The sequence below is a fragment of the Globicephala melas genome, chromosome 2 (genome assembly GCF_963455315.2).
Source record: "Globicephala melas chromosome 2, mGloMel1.2, whole genome shotgun sequence".
In the NCBI taxonomy this organism is placed as follows: Eukaryota; Metazoa; Chordata; class Mammalia; order Artiodactyla; family Delphinidae; genus Globicephala; species Globicephala melas.
In genome coordinates, this window is record NC_083315.2 from 150,112,429 (window position 1) to 150,128,837 (window position 16,409).

The window sequence follows — 16,409 nt, forward strand, 5'->3', positions numbered from 1 at the left end:
TGCAACTTGTCTCTAAGGCACAGAACTTAGATTCTCAGCCAGATTAACAGCAAACCTAGACTTCCCAAGGGAACGTGCTAGAGAAAACGACCCCAGCGTTCCACTGCTAGAGTGACTTCCCCTCCGGACCAAGAGCCCAGCTCTCACCCTCCCTTCAGTGCTCACTTTCATCCCATAGTCTCAGCAACATGCCCATGTTCCTCGGTTCCATGGCAGAAGCAATACTCATGATTAACACCCAAAATGACCCTGCCTCTCAGGCCTGCTGAGGTGGTGAGCATGAGGGATACAAGAACGTGAAAGGCCAGTCAGTCCTTAAAAAAAAAAAAAAAATCAAAGTTGCATTTACATGATGAATCAAAACCCATTGTTAGGGTTTGTTGCAAACCCCAAGTCCCCAGAACTTGTAACTTTAATCCAGGGTTGGCCCCTTCCCTTATTTTAAGAAAAGGCTTCAGTGATTACATTAGTACCATTGTACTAGGCTTCCCAGAATTGAGAAAACAATGGGAATATTAAACCAAAGAAGATCCCATTGAATAGAGTTGCCCATCCCCAGCTGAGGGGTTTTCCCAGAGCAGCAGCCTTTACACTACCAGTTTTAGGGAAATGGCATAATTTTCATTGCACAGGTCCTTCCAAAATATTAAACAGATATCAAACATTCATTTTTTGGTTGGGGAAAAATGAAACAAAAATTAATTTAGCTCTTTCTAGGGAGGTAGGATATGAGACTCATCAAGGCAGCTCCTGTGACTCAAAATTAGTATATAGGTGGAAACACAACGCTCACATCCTTAAGTAAAACCATCAAACGTTTCTAGGACACTTTCTCTCTCCGGGAAAGCTAGCTTGCTCCTGTCTACAAGGACATGAAGACACGGGGATCAGAAGGGAGCTCTCAGCCAAATTCCTCTCACTTGGCAGGCTCCTCCTGTTCTGCTAGGCTTCAGGGACTACCTGGTCTGGGGGCTGGCTTTGGGCCACTCAAGTAGGAAAGATGATACAGATTCACTGATATGGCTTCATAAAACACCAAAAGGGGAAACACACTGACTAGACATACAGAAAGGGAGCGGTTGGAGCTGCTGATGTCAAGATTAGAACCCTAAGAGCCATGAAGGCAGAGGCACAAGAAGTCTTCTCAGGGGCAGAAGACTCAGTCACTCTAGGCCCTCTCGAAGACACCGAGTAGAGGCAGCTGAAGGAGGGCCTCCCCTCACAGTTTCCTCTGAAGTCCATTCTTACTGCCCCACAGACTCAATTCTCTACGAGACGCCTCATCTCTCAGAGGAATATTCCAAAGCTAGGAAATCCCACCCTGCGTTGGCCACAGCCTCACACTCCTGCTGTGTGACGAGGAGGGACCTACCCTTCTTTCTCTACTCGTCATCGAAGAAGTCTCACTCAACCCTCAGAGGAAAAGCAACCTAAGCCCACTGCTCCTCCTCAAGCATTTAGCTGCACAAAATAATTGAACTTTCTGAAAACAAGCTGGAGATTGACTCCACCAGACATACTTTCCTGGACTAAGGCTCCTGAGAGGGCTTAGAACACTTCACCACTCTCCAGATGACCCTGGATGGGCCACACCTGGTTCCAGCCCACTCCAGCTTTACACTTTAACCTCCTCCACCCAGGGGTGCAATGCCTGCTGTCGAATTCCCAAGGCAGCTTCCAATTAACGGTGAAAACGGTACGTGGGATGTCAGCTGCTACCAGCAAAATTAAGGTGAGCATTGTGTCTCCTCTTCAAAGGTGGGATCACCAGATGAGGTACAGAGCTGCTGCTGCTATGGCAGTCACTGAGGACAAAGCCAGGGCCATGGGGCCCTTCCATTCTCCAACACAAAACCACTCCTAGATCCTATCTAATAGGCAATGCTACTCTCCAAGTGTACATGGAAAGTGCTTCAGAGCCTCCGCCTCGCACTCCTTGTCTGCAAGTGAACGAAGCCAGGAAAGCGCTCTCTGCGTTCAGTAAGTGTGCTGTGAAGGTCTTTGGATTCCAGTTTCCTGGAGGCTATACAGGCTCAGGAGACTAGAGGCTGGGTCTACAGGAGTCTGTTCCCAGGAGGCACCAGGAATCTGAATCTAAATCGGGCTTTGGATCCATTTCCATCTCTTCCTTTGCTGTCTGAGTTCCTTTGGAATGCATCCCCACCTGTCCAGATAAAACACAGTTCCAGGTTAACAACATTGCCACCTAGTTACAGCATTTCAGGACTAGATTTTCAATGCCCACCTCTAAGAATGTGTAGCCATGGTTTTGTGAGAAGCTCATACTACTACCTTAATAATAGGACCTTAGATAAAGTCCACACCTGTACATTTGTTGCAGGTAGGTGACCAAGTGTCGTGGTTTGCCCAGGACCGCAGGATTTTCTGGGATGCAGAACTCTTCAGTTTTAAAACTCAAACAGCCCTAGGCAAAACAATCCTCCTCTCTCCTACAGCTGCCAATCACTCCATGCTTACTTCAAGTGTGTATATTATTTTCCAAAGTACGTTCATAGACATTATTTCATCTAATTCTCAAAACAACCATACAACAACTATTTTCTTCTTTCAGGTGAGAACCAGGGCTCAGAGAAACAAAGTAATTTGTCCAAACACATAAACCTGGTAAATGGCAAAGCCAAGGTTGACAGTATTTCCCTAACCTAGTTCACTCTATATAGAGCAATACTATGGCCCTTTAAGAACGACTCAAGGGCTTCCCTGGTGGCGCAGTGGTTGAGAGTCTGCCTGCCGATGCAGGGGACATGGGTTCGTGCCCCAGTCTGGGAAGATCCCACATGCCGCGGAGTGGCTAGGCCCGTGAGCCATGGCCGCTGAGCCTGCGCGTCCGGAGCCTGTGCTCCACAAAAGGAGAGGCCACAACAGTGAGAGGCCTGCGAACCGCAAAAAAAAACCAACAAAAAAACGACGCAAGCAGCATCACCGGTGAAGTATTTTTACCAAAAATGTTTCAACTTGAACCTAATCAAGCCTTAAGTCTAACTTCCAGTTTACAGAAATGACAGGGTGACAAAAGAATAAGATAAGCAATGTCTCAGGAAAATAAGGCAAATCCAGAATGTAGGACATTCTGTTAAACAACTGACCCTGTTTCTTCAACAAACCAATGCCATGGAAATTTTTTTAAAAAACGGGGGTAGATGACAACAAAAATAATCGCACAAGACTTCTAAGAAATGATAAAACTTTATGTAAGAACATAAAGGAAGACTTGAATAAATAACTATTCAAGGCTGGGAAGACTCAGCATTACAGACAAGTCAACTCTACTCAAATAAAGATATAATTCAAAGCAAATCTAATAAATTCCAATATAAATACCAAAGGGAGTTTTGAGAAACTTCACTTTTGAGGAATTCTAAGATTCATACAGAAGAAGCAATGTGCAAAAATAGCCAATGTAACCCCAGAAAAGAATAAAAAGGAGCACAGGACTTTCCTTACTGGGAATCAAGACATTCAAAACTCTAGTATTTTAAATAGGACTAATTAAATAGCTCAAGGCAACAGAAAAGAGAGCCTAAAAATGAACCCGTGTGTATTTGGATATTTACAATATATTAAATGTGATCTTTCAAATCAGTGAGGGAAGTATGGATCACTGAATAAAACAATTTAAAAATGTTAAAAAAAAAGGGGGGTAGAAGTGGTGATGGAATTGTTCTAGATTAAAAGAAATGAGAAACATAATAGTGTAAAAGGGGGTTCTTGACTGGTTTCTGGTCTAATAAAAACAGTTATAAAGGACATTTTTATGGGAAAACTGGGAAAATTTGAGTATCAACTGGGTACTAGATGAGAATCGAGAATACTAGTGTTATTTTTGTTAAGTGTGATAATAGTACTGTGGTTCTCCAGAAGAATGACGTCTTTATTTTTAGATATGTGTCATAAAGTATTTAGGGAGGCTATGTCATGACTTTCATAATTTACTTGAAAATGGTTTAGCAAAAAAAGAAAAAGGAAAAAATATACATGCACATACACACACTCATACTTCAAATACACAGATAAATACCTACACATATTTTAAACATACACAGACACAAACACATTTGAAATAATTACAGCAACATGTTAACAACGGTTGAACCTAGATGGTGGATGTATGGGTGTCCACTGAACTGTAATGTTTAAAGTTTTTCATAATAAGTAGAAGAAAAAGCAAAGGTAACAAATATACAATGGAAGTTAGGTGATGAAATGATTCAATCCAGGTGCCTGAAGAAGGACCAAGCATCTGGGATTAATTACAAACATTACATCATCAAAAGGTAAGTACTTGCAAAGAAGTAAGCCTATTTCAGGCACTGGTGTTTTGTTTCTGTGATTCTTCAAAACAGAATTAGAAATTCAATTATCCTTTTAATGCTCTCACCTGCTGCCCTCCTTCTAATTTCTTGTTCAGCTTCTGTAGCTGCGTAAAAATCTGAAGGTTTTCTTGCTGTAACTTCTGTTGTTCAGCCAGACACTTCAACACCAGACCCTGCAATCTCTCAACCTCCACCTGCAGAGTGCTGCATGCACAGGTAGGAGTCAAGGGTGTTCCCTTCCCAGCGCATGTTCCTGTGGGATTCAGCCGAGGTGGCTAGAGAGACAGGAGAAAAGGGTCATAGGAGGTTCTGCCCGGATGCTACAGCTCCCCAATCCAAATGTCCTCTAAGTGCTACCAGATTTTACTTTTAAAGTAACAATATAAAACACATATACACAAAGTAAATGGAAGAGAAACTGAAAACTGCTGGGATTACAATAGAACCTGGCTCTAACATAACAGAGCAAGAGGACTCTCAGTGCCTCAGTCTGCATTATGGTAAGGTAAAAGAATAATCATCTATTTTGGAGAACTTTGTGAAAAATTTTAAAGTCATTGATATCTTCCTATTTAAAATGCTGAAGTGAGAGAATGCACAATTTGGTTTGGAACAAGTTTTTTTCTTTTTTTTTTTTTTGCACGCCAGCTTTCTCTAGTTGTGGCAAGCAGGGGCTACCCTTCGTTGTGGTGCGCGGGCTTCTCATTGCGGTGGTTTCTCTTGTTGCGGAGCATGGGCTCTAGACGTGCGGGCTTCAGTAGTTGTGGCACACAGGCTCAGCAGTTGTGGCTTGTGGGCTCTAGAGCGCAAGCTCAGTAGTTGTGGCGCACTCTACTCTATGTGCTCCACGGCATGTGGGATCTTCCCAGATGGAACAAGTCTTTCTGATCACAGTGAGGGTACCATGATTCAAAGGGTCAATATTCATGAAATGTAGTGGATCACACTTTAGAAGAGATTTAAGAGGTGTTCAGTAAATAGGATCGCCAAAACAATTCAAGACAGCTAACTGACAGAGGAATTAAAATGTTTACCTTGAAGTTTCAAAGGCTTTATTTCCTCTTCTGGGAAGCTTTTCAATTATCCTAGCCTGGATTTTCCTCCCTTCTTCTACTGTACTTTGTTTATAGGAAGGGTCAACAAATGATAGCCCATGGGCCAAATCCAGCCTACTGCTTGTTTTTATAAATAAAGTTTTATTGGAACATAAGCATGCCCATTCATTATGCATTATTTTTGGCTGCTTCTGTGTTATGATATCAGTATTGAATGGTTGCAAGAGACTGTATGGTCCGCATAGCCTAAAATAATTACTATGTAGCCCTTTAGAAAAAGTTTGATGATCCCTGGTTTACAGTTTTATTGAGATATTTACCACAATTTGATTTCTACCAAAATTAGGTATACATGCATTGCTCCCCCAGTAGACTACAAGTATTATTTCTTACTTACATTTAGAACCTCCAACCTACCCTAGCAGTGTCATGAAAAGTTGGATTTGAATTTTGGAATTTCAGTTTTGGTACTTCTGAGGCAGAGAGAAAAGAAAGACAATCATCTGGTATAGAAAGATGGGGGCCTGTCAGAAATGTGAAAAGGTAGATACTTTTCCACAGAAATCAGTTTCGCCTTGCATACAGGCTTTAAGCACTACTGAACAGACAGTATGAGTTGATGCTGGGCAGCTGGGAAACCAATGAAGCTAGAGGGGAAGACAGTGAGGCCAGGAGAAGTGGGCAGAGCTTACAGCCACTGTTTACCTAGTTGTGATTTAAAGGCAAAAGCTCAGTTACCCAGGCTCCTTCTGGGGGCTTGTGTTCCAAAGGAGCTTCAGAGCCCACCTTGAGTCCTTGTAGCTCTTCGTAGGGCAGAGTATCTTTCTCAGATTCTGAAAAAGCTGCACTTAGGGGGGATGGGCTGTCAGGCATAGGGATGAATTCTGCATTTTCCAGCTCCTATGTATAAAAGAAAGAATCTCATCAGTTCTGTTTGAGCCATTTACTTTCGACCAAATTCCCTTCTTGCTATAGCTTTCACTCTGTCGTGACATCAGCACCCTCTAGTGGAGCAGGACAGTTGTGGTTACAACATAGCTCGCCCTACCTGTCAACATCCTGCCATTCCTTCCTCTGAGGAGTGAACAGTGAAGCAAATTCAAACTCAAATCCAAGAACATTTTGGAGTGTCTGACATGTTTCTCTAACACACTCAGTCTACACAGGCTATTCAGTAAGTTGGGAAGCTCTAAGGTAATGGCAGTGAGGCCAACTGCCAGGTTGCTAAAGGCTGACCTAAAGCTTTAGATAGAACTGTGTGCTGCTTCCTCCATTCATATTCCTATGTAGCTATCAAGTTTAATCTTATTATAGAGGGAGCTTTAAATCTACACGTTCTCTCTTTGGTTGGGGGCGGGTACAAAATTTAAAATTTCTCTAACTATAAATGTTGACTGTAGAAAATGTGAAAATACAGATGGGCAAAGGGAGATGATAAAAATCACCAGTAATTCCATCACTCATAGATAACCACTGTTAAGCATTTCTCTACCATAAGGCATTCCAATTGCCCCAATATTCTACTTCTACGAACCACAGTACAAAATCTAGAAGCTTAACCTTTGCATGCATGCATTACAAAAACTGCCTTCAAGGAAGGCTGCACTAATTTCCATTCATTTAAGTAATACAGGTATGAGCACATCTTATACCTTTTCTTGTCAGGAAGAAAAAGGATTAGAGATTTGGTGATTTCGGTTCAGGTAGAAATGAGAAACCTAGATGCCTGCTGCAAAACGCTTGGATAGGACATGGGAAACAGATCCTTTCTAGTCCCTACAGAGGTACCTCTACCAAAGGAATTACCTTTCGAAGCCAGCCAGGACAGGAGCTGCTGGCCCCACTACTGATCCTCACGGCCTCCGTGGGACTGACTAAACCTTCCATTCCTCGGTCTGCTTCCATTGTTCCTCGGAAGCCTCCACTTGGATCAGGAGTTTCAGATTCCTGCTGACTGTCCTCCTCTTCTCCCCTACCGCCACCGCTGCCACCTCCTGGGCTAGAGCTCTGAACCACTGACAGATACACAGCACAGAAATAGAAAGCTTTGCTATGCAGCAAGATTTACCATCTGATAGCCCCACCGACCCCCGGAGAGGTTCCTAGAGTTGCGTGAAGCAGAACAGCAACAGTGTAAATCAGATACTTGGGACTAAATTTTTAGTTTTTATACAAGGTATTGTGTATCAGTATCTTTATAGCAATATTCACTTCTACTTTCCAAACTTGCTTATCCTTATGTCCACAGCAGATTATCAATGTTCTACCGCATTACTCAATACTCACCCCAACCACAGCATCCAGGCCTTAACAGATATACCCAGACTCCAGCATCCTTCATAGAGGTTCACCTTATATACAAAGCTTTTTCACATTTGAGCCAAACACCTCTTAAAGTTGCCAGATAAACTCACCATTAACTCCCTTTCTGGGGAAACACCTGAATGGAGAAGTCCTCAACCATTAAATTCATTAAATTCTTTAATGACTATTCGTAAGAATTTAAAAAATATGATGGCTGGTTCTTTAAATATCATGCAGCATATTCCAAGTTACATTTAATGAAGATGAGCTGATGTACAGTCAGGAAATGACACTGAGCTTTAATATGAGCCAAAGAAAAATATAACTAAGAAAGTAATTTGCCAAAGCTAAAAGAAAAAAAAAATTGCATGGTATATTCTAAAGTTAAATGTAAAAGCTTATTTACGCTCATCAGCTAACCTGGCTTGAGGACTGACTATGCCACACTGTGATCCTACCAAAGCAGCAGAACTGTAGACGCCAAAATAACCTCTTAAGCTTGCTTTTTTGTTTTAAATGGCTTTTAAAAATTATGTTACATTTGACATACACATTAAGACTATTTTTAACATATGTGTAAGTTTTGATGCCTAACAAAATAACCATACATGCATCTACTACATGAAAGTACAATTAGTTTCCAATACGGTAGCCATTAGCCAAATATGGTTATTTAAATTTAAACAGAATGAAAAATTCAATTCCTCAGTCGCAAGAGCCACTTTCAACTGCTCAACAGCCACATGTGGCTGGTGGCTATTACACTGGACAGCACAGACATAGAACATTTCCATTATCGCAGAAAGAGCTATGGGACAGGGCTGAACAAGAATAATACCTGTTTTGCTCCATCTGCCTTGTGAATTCCTTCCTTCTCTGGCCTCCTACCTATATATAACTACTCTGATTAATTTTGTATTTTTCATTTCTTCTTGCAAAAAAAAAAAACTTTATCACATACTTAGGTATCCTTAAGCAATATATTATTTATTTTGCTTGTTTTTGAACTTTATAAAAAGGCATGTAGTCTGCTGCAACTTGCTTTTTACATTTCACATTATGGAAATATTTGTAGATGTTGTTCATTTTAACACATATAATATTCCATTGGATGGTTATAACATAGTCAACCAACAAATATTTACTGAGCATTTACCATTTGCCAGGCATTCTTCTAGGCAATGTGGATAAAATTATTGAATAAAAAAGACAAAAATCGTTGCCCTTACAGAGTTTATATTTTCCAGACAATGGACATGTGCTTTTAATCTTAAGTTTTTCCTTTAAATACTGTTCTAGTAAAACAGAGCTGTAATATAACAGCTGTGCTTAGCAAAAAGGTATTTTATCATTTGTGACAGATATTAATATGCACAAACAGATGCTGAGCAATGGATTACTAAAGGAAACTAATAAAAGGTATGATGTGTGTTTGTGTAAACTAGAGCTCAACAAGTCTAGATCAGATTTTCAACTGTCTTTTTGGAGGATTAGTCTGTTTTCATTCTGGGTCTTCATCTGTTTTGATTGCACAAAACATCAGAATCCAGTTCTGAGACATCAAAGACTACAGGTACCCTAGCAAATGGAAAACCAGAAGGAACACAGATTCAATTTCCTAGCATGGCCCCAAATAAGAGAACCATGAAGAAAGCAGCCAAAGGAAAAGTATTAGAGAGGTTTGGGCTGATTTTCCCAACTACATTGAAAGTTCAGCCAACTTTTAATTCTAAGGGCTTATTCTGAAGGACTACTTCTATAGACTGGAATACCCCTGGGAACACTATGGAAGCAAAGGGTAGACAGAACCCATAGCCCCTAGCATTGAAAGGAAAGGAACAGTACGTAAGTCACAATACAATGTTGGGCAAGCCACGTAATTACTCCCACATGTGTGGTGGCAAAGATGTACTCTCCCTCTGACCGCAATGTAGAAGTCATAACTTATTGTGAAATCTACCAAACTATGACCTTCCCTCTTGATCACTGTATTCCTCATTTCCCAGAGATATTTCCTATTTCCTCTTTTGGGAGACTGCACGGAATTCAACCCAAAGACTCACACCTCAGAAAACCACTGGTACCTGAGATACTGCTACTTACCAGTTCCGATGGATAAACCACTGCTATTCGAACGGATGGTCTTAGAATTCAATACTTTCTCTGAGGAAAAATATTCAGTAGGTAAGCATTGTTTACAGCCAGAGACAGGAAAAGTGACAGCCTAGGATAGGGAGTTAATCTAGGAGATAACTGCTATCTCTCATACCAGATAAAAATATTATAAGCCAAGCACCAATAGCTACTCTATATTCAACTATGTAGCAATTCTCCACCTTAACTATTCTTTGGAATCACCTGGGAAGCTTTAGAAAGTAGCAATGCCTAGGTCCCACCCCAGAGGTTCTGATTTAATTGGTCAGGACAATGGGATTTCTAAAAACTCCTCAAGGGATTCTAACGCGCAGCCAAGGTTGTGAACCCTGACCTAAAGAATGAACTTGTAAACCTTCACACAGACCTTTATAATTTGTTCATAACAAAGGAATCTTTATGCAGGAGGCAGTTATGATTTAGTTTCTTTTTAAAGGTGTACTGTATGTTTCTCACAAAAGCATGAGCACAGATAAACTAATCAGTGGACTACTAGAAGTAAATTCTACCGCGAGGGGGTCAGAGCCCTTATGTTATCATAAGACAGCAAACAATGTTCTATTCCTACCACTAGATATGGTATCACTGACAATTATTAAGACTTACACGAGTAGCTTCTTTTCTTCAGGACACTTCTGTTTGCCAGAATGTGACCATTAGTAACTTAGGTGTGGGTCTATCCTCTGTCAAAGCCATCCTAACCAACACATATGGAACCCTTACCAACAATGAGAATGGTGTGCCAGCCTCGGCAAGATAAGTCTGGGACGTGATGCAGAGATCCAAAGATAGGCCGAGGCCATGAAGTGCAGATATCAGAGCCATGCGGTCTCTCTGTGGGGGTCATTGCCAGGCGACCATTGCCACCATTGCCCCAGGCAAAAATGTGATTATCTAGACAAAAAAAATTAAACAGCAGACAATTGAACAGAACACTGGCTTCCCAACTCTTTTGGGTTCCCCATCTTTATGCCCTAGAGCTAAAAAGATTTTCCACCATGTACAAAACAAGGGAAAGCTATTTATTCCCCTATATAAAGCCTAAACGACTCCTGATGCCACCCAGGTAAAAATGACCACCGCTCCTACATACTGCCATCCATTCATTCACTCATTCAACATTTTTGGTCATTCATTCAAATAATTATTGGGCATCTACTTCATGACAGGCACTGCTTGAGGTGCTAGGAAGAGAGCAGAGAACAAAACAAAGTTGCTGCCCTTGTGGAACTGACATTCTAGTGGGGAGAGACTGATAAATAAATTACTTCAGGTAGCATTAAGTGCTAAGAAGGAAGATAAACAATAAAGAAAACTGGAAATAAACAATAATAGTAGGGTATCATTACTTTAGACAGGGTAGTCAGAGAAGTACTTGTTGATACTTGAGCAGAGACCTGATTGAAGTGGGAGAGAACCAGGTGGATATCTAGGGGAAGAGCTTTCCAGGCAGAGGGAATAGCAAAGTGCAAAGTATGTATCACAAACACAACACAGAAGTCCTCTGCAGCTGGAGCAAAGTAAAGGAGGGGACGGTGGCCATAGAAGAGGTCAGGAGGTGACTGGAGTCTGGGTCATGCAGGCCATTCCAATGACTTTGGTTTTTACTGTTTGAGATAGGAAACTAGTAGAGATTCTGAACAGTAGGTATTTAAAAGGATCCCCTAGGCTACCATGAGGAGAACTGACTGCAGGGGCCCAAGGATGGAAGCAGGGAGATCAGTTGTAATAGTGAAGATGGTAAAAAGTGGTTGGATATATTCTGAGGATAATCTATAGAATTTGTGAATGGATGGGACGTGGGGTGTAGGATAGAGCTGCCATTTTCTGAAACAGGAAGGCTGCAGGAGGAACAGGTTTGAAAAGAAGATCGGAAATTTGATTTTGAATACAGTAAGTTTGTTTGAGATGCCCATTACCTCTTATCCAAATCAGGGCATTTTTTAATGAAAAGGGGGTGCTATTAATGATTAAGCCCGGACAGTAGGCATGAATCAGGACCAACCTGGGAAGACCGGGCTATAAAGCCACTTTATCTTTAGACATCCAAATCAAGGGACTGTTGAACCAGTGAGTCTAGAAGTCAGGTACAGTAATTAAAGCTATCAGTGCACAGGGAAGATTTAAGGTAATAAGCTCAATTAGATAATAAAGGGTGAGGGACTTCCCTGGTGGCACAGTGGATAAGACTCTGCGCTCCGAATGCAGGGGGCCCGGGTTTTATCCCTGGTCAGGGAACTAGATCCCACATGCGTGCCACAACTAAGAGTTCACATGCTGCAACCAAGGAGCCCGGGAACTGCAACTAAGGAGCCCACCTGCCACAACTAAGACCTGGTGCAACCAAATAAATGAATAAATAAATATTAAAAAAAAAAAAAAAAAAGGGAGAGGATTGTGCCCTGGACACTCCAGGCTTTAGACTTGGATACTACAATCATGGCACTGAACCTACCTGACTGCACTAATCTGTCTATATGTATGTCTCCCCTACCCTACTAGACTGTGAGTTCCCTGAGGACAGGGACTTTCTGAAACTTTTTTTTTTTTTGCCGTACGCGGGCCTCTCACTGCTGTGGCCTCTCCTGTTGCGGAGCACAGGCTCCGGACGCGCAGGCTCAGCGGCCATGGCTCACGGGCCTAGCCGCTCCGCGGCATGTGGGATCCTCCCAGACTGGGGCACGAACCCGTGTCCCCTGCATCAGCAGGCGGACTCTCAACCACTGCGCCACCAGGGAAGCCCCGTCACTTTTTTTTTTAATTGAAGTATAGTTGATTTATAATATTATATTAGTTTAGGTATACAACATAGTGATTCAATATTTTTATAGATTATATTCCATTTCAAGTTATTATAAAATAATGGCTATATTTTCCTGTGCTGTTCAATATATTCTTGGTGCTTATTTATGGTATACATAGTAGTTTGTATCTTTTAACCCCATATCCCTATCTTGCCCTTCCCCACTTCTCCTTCCCCACTGGTAACTACTAGTTTGTTCTCATTCTCTCTGTAAGTCTGTTTTTGTTTTGTCATTCTCATCCATTTGTTTTATTTTTTAGATTCCACATATAAGTGATAAGATAGAGTATTTGCCATCCTCTGACTTATTTCACTAAACATAATACCCTCTAAGTCCATACACATTGTTGCAAATGGCAGAATTTCATTCTTTTTAATGGCTGGGTAATATCCCATTTACTGTATATATGTACCACATCTTCTTTATCCATTCATCTGTTGATGGACACTTAGGTTGCTTCCATGTCTTGGCTATTGTAAATAGTGCTGCTATGAATACTGGGGTGCATGTATCTTTTCGAATTACTGTTTTCCTTTTCTTTGAATATATGCCCAGGAGTAGAATTGCTGGATCATACAATGGTTCTATTTTTACTGAGACTCACTTCTATAGTCCCAGAGCCTAAAGGAGGACCTGGAGCATAGTAGGCACTCAGTTTATGTCTGCTATGTGAATGAGGTGATCAAGTACAGTTCAAAGGAGTAGAGGAACATTTATCAACAGGTAATATGCCCAGACACAGAGTCTAATTCTATACTCGTCATTCTGAAGTTTAACTTGAGAAGTACACAGATACTGAAGAAACATTACCTCTCTGAGGACCTGTCAGAAAGTGCTACTGAACTTGCTATACTATTTTTAATCCTCAGTGACATCCTGATTCTGTCTTTCTAGGTACCATTTCCATTTATCTAGCCTGAACTAACCAGTCTGTTCCCTAAAACCACTTGTTCTGGGACAAGCAGGGAAGGTTAATGTGCTACTCTGAAGGCTGGTTCACTTAATTAAATATGGTAAGAGATCACTTATCTGACACTATTGCTGGACCTCTCTTGTGTAAGTAACAGACACAGACTGAAAGAAAACAAAGACGTCCCAGAGCATGAGCAATAACAAAAAAAGCCAAAATGAGTCAAAAGATAAGAAGATGAAATATGTTTTTTTGTTGTTCACTAGTCACAAGAAAGAAGTGGCTACACAAATCAAGAGAGTTTAGAAGGTGTTACAGGAAGAGAGAAAAAAGAAAAAAAGAAAGCACAAGAAAGAGGAAAGGGAGTGAAGGCTAGCAGAAGCTGCAATAAAGAAGAGAAGTGATAGGAGCAGGATGCTGAGGAGAAGAAATAGCTGAGAGGAAAGAGAGAAGAAAACTCCATTAGACCAATTCGGAAAGTTGAGAAACACATGGTATACAGCCCTTCAAGCCTTAGCAGTCCCTAAAGACATCACTGCAGTGCAGCTGACCCCAACCAAGGAACAGGGTTAAACTATGTTGTTCTCCTCTCTAGCCACCAACATTTATTGGAACCAACATGGTACTGGGCAAGGTATATATATATAAATATTTAATAATTCTTAAAACATTGTACCAAAAAAGTTAAAGTAAAAAAAGTAGGGATTTAAGAGTACTAACTTGCCATTTTCTAGAAATCTGACCTTTTTACAGCAATCACTATGTTGGACACATGAAAAGTTAATGAAGCTCCATAGGCATAAAAACTGGCCACCAATTTAACACAGATAAAAAAGTAAACATATGATCCAGCTACACAAATAACCAGTCCACCTCTTTTGCAAGCAAAAATTAAAATATAGCCATCTATCCAGAAAGCCTGAAATAACATGTACAGACTCACCATCAGTGGCAGCAATGGTAAACTCATCACCGCAGGAGACTCTGATCACTTGCTTTCCACCTAGGGGGCCCCCCAACAGGTTGATTCCTAGACGCTTCTTATAATTTCCAACACCCAGCTGTCCACACTTGTTGCAGCCAAAGGTCAGCAGCCGGCCTCGCTCTGAGACAGAAGCAAAAATAAATAACCAGGTACAAATGGGTCATGAAACAGAGGGAAAATGCAGACAATGCAGAGTCCCATAGACTAGCTTCTGGTTGTTAGAGTATACAAATATAAAGCTAGCTACACAATCCTGGACCTAGGGCAGCTAGGGCATCTAGAACTATGACCAATTAGACCCAGGAAGCGATTCAATATTATATATTTTATTTTAAATGTGGAAAATGGGTACTATTTAACTTAGAAAACTTATAGATGGTGCTAAATACAATAGCAGTTGCCAGAAATTATAGGTGTGGTATTCTCATTAAGGAACGTATTGATTATATACTTATAATGATTACCAACAAAACATTTATTTGAACGCCCAATTTGTTAATGAGATAATACTGGATGATGGGGGAAATCAGGAGAATGTGTACATATAGTTAAGAAGCACTACTACTTGATAGAATAAAAGAGCCTGAAATACTAAGGCCTGTGTACACAGTCGTACATCAACTCACCATCAATAGCAGCAGTGTGAGTCTTGCCTGGGGCAATTGTACGGATCTTATAAAAGGACAACTGTTTGGCCAAGGTAAAGGAGGTTGTGTAGGGGACTTCGTGGTATGCCTGAAACAAGGTAGAACACAAAGCAAAGACTCATGAAGTAAAAAATGGAGGGGAAACAGGCTGAAAATGTTGTCGTGGTGATCCAAAGGCCTTTCAAGCGAATCATGTTATTAAGAAGGTGCCAGGTAGCTTTTCATCTCCAATAGAATAAAAGAAGAAATAAGCTCAATATGTAATCAGAGAATTTAGTATGAGACAGGACTTTCTGACCACAAAAGTTTTAAGATTCCTAAATTAGGGTATGCACAACATGAACTCTCCATCCCAGAAGGCATCTATATAAGGATAGAATCATTGATTTTTGTCTTGGTTATACACTCTACATACCTAACAAAAGCAGGGGAAGGAATTAAAATCCTGAAGACTCTGTCCAGCCCATCAGTTTACTGTGATCTAATTTTACCTACAATATTCTCAACTTGTTAAAAACCACGTTCCTTTTTTTTTTTGTTTTTTTTTGCGGTACGTGGGCCTCTCACTGTTGTGGCCTCTCCCATTGCGGAGCAAAGGTTCCGGATGCACAGGCTCAATGGCCATGGCTCACGGACCCAGCCGCTCCACAGCATGTGGGATCTTCCTGGACCAGGGCACGAACCCGTGTCCCCTGCATTGGCAGGCAGACTCTCAACCACTGCGCCACCAGGGAAGCCCTTGTTTTGTTTTGTTTTTTCCCCTTTAGATTAGCATAAAAATAAATCTTCCCATGTAAGTTTAAAATTTCACAACAAACACAATGTTGTAACAAAACCCAAATCAAGTAATGGTAATTCTGAATATGCCTTTTCAAAGTACATGGACACCCTCCCCAGACCTGCTCCAAATTTGCACTCTCCCATTTCACAATCACTACTTTAGAGATTGCTTAAAAATTAATTCTTTTTTTTTGGGGGGGGGGGCGTGGTTCGCGGGCCTCTCACTGTTGTGGCCTCTCCCGTTGCAGAGCACAGGCTCCGGATGCGCAGGCTCAGCGGCCATGGCTCACAGGCCCAGCTGCTCCGCGGCATGTGGGATCTTCCCAGACTGGGGCATGAACCCGTGTCCCCTGCATCGGCAGGCGGACTCTCAACCACTGCGCCACCAGGGAAGCCCTTAAAAATTAATTCTTACCTTTTCCATTGAGACAGCAAA

At 41.4% G+C, this 16,409-nt stretch overlaps 1 protein-coding gene across 2 annotated transcripts in view; it reads right to left on the reverse strand.

Annotated features, from left to right (window-relative positions):
• Window positions 1–314: 314 nt before the first annotated feature.
• Window positions 315–16,409, reverse strand: part of NEK9 (NIMA related kinase 9) — a 36,659-nt gene continuing 20,564 nt past the window's right edge. Inside the window, exons 15-22 of one of the 2 annotated variants that reach the window (XM_030831786.2) lie at window positions 15,173–15,281; window positions 14,505–14,666; window positions 10,571–10,741; window positions 9,797–9,856; window positions 7,196–7,404; window positions 6,176–6,289; window positions 4,400–4,609; window positions 315–2,164 (exon numbers count right to left, since the gene is read on the reverse strand). In XM_030831786.2, the coding sequence (XP_030687646.1) occupies window positions 2,042–2,164; window positions 4,400–4,609; window positions 6,176–6,289; window positions 7,196–7,404; window positions 9,797–9,856; window positions 10,571–10,741; window positions 14,505–14,666; window positions 15,173–15,281 (1,158 nt within the window). In that variant the 3' untranslated portion in view covers window positions 315–2,041. Of the gene's footprint in view, window positions 2,165–4,399; window positions 4,610–6,127; window positions 6,290–7,195; window positions 7,405–9,796; window positions 9,857–10,570; window positions 10,742–14,504; window positions 14,667–15,172; window positions 15,282–16,409 lie in introns of both variants that reach the window. The other variant, XM_030831785.2, reaches the window with a different exon arrangement.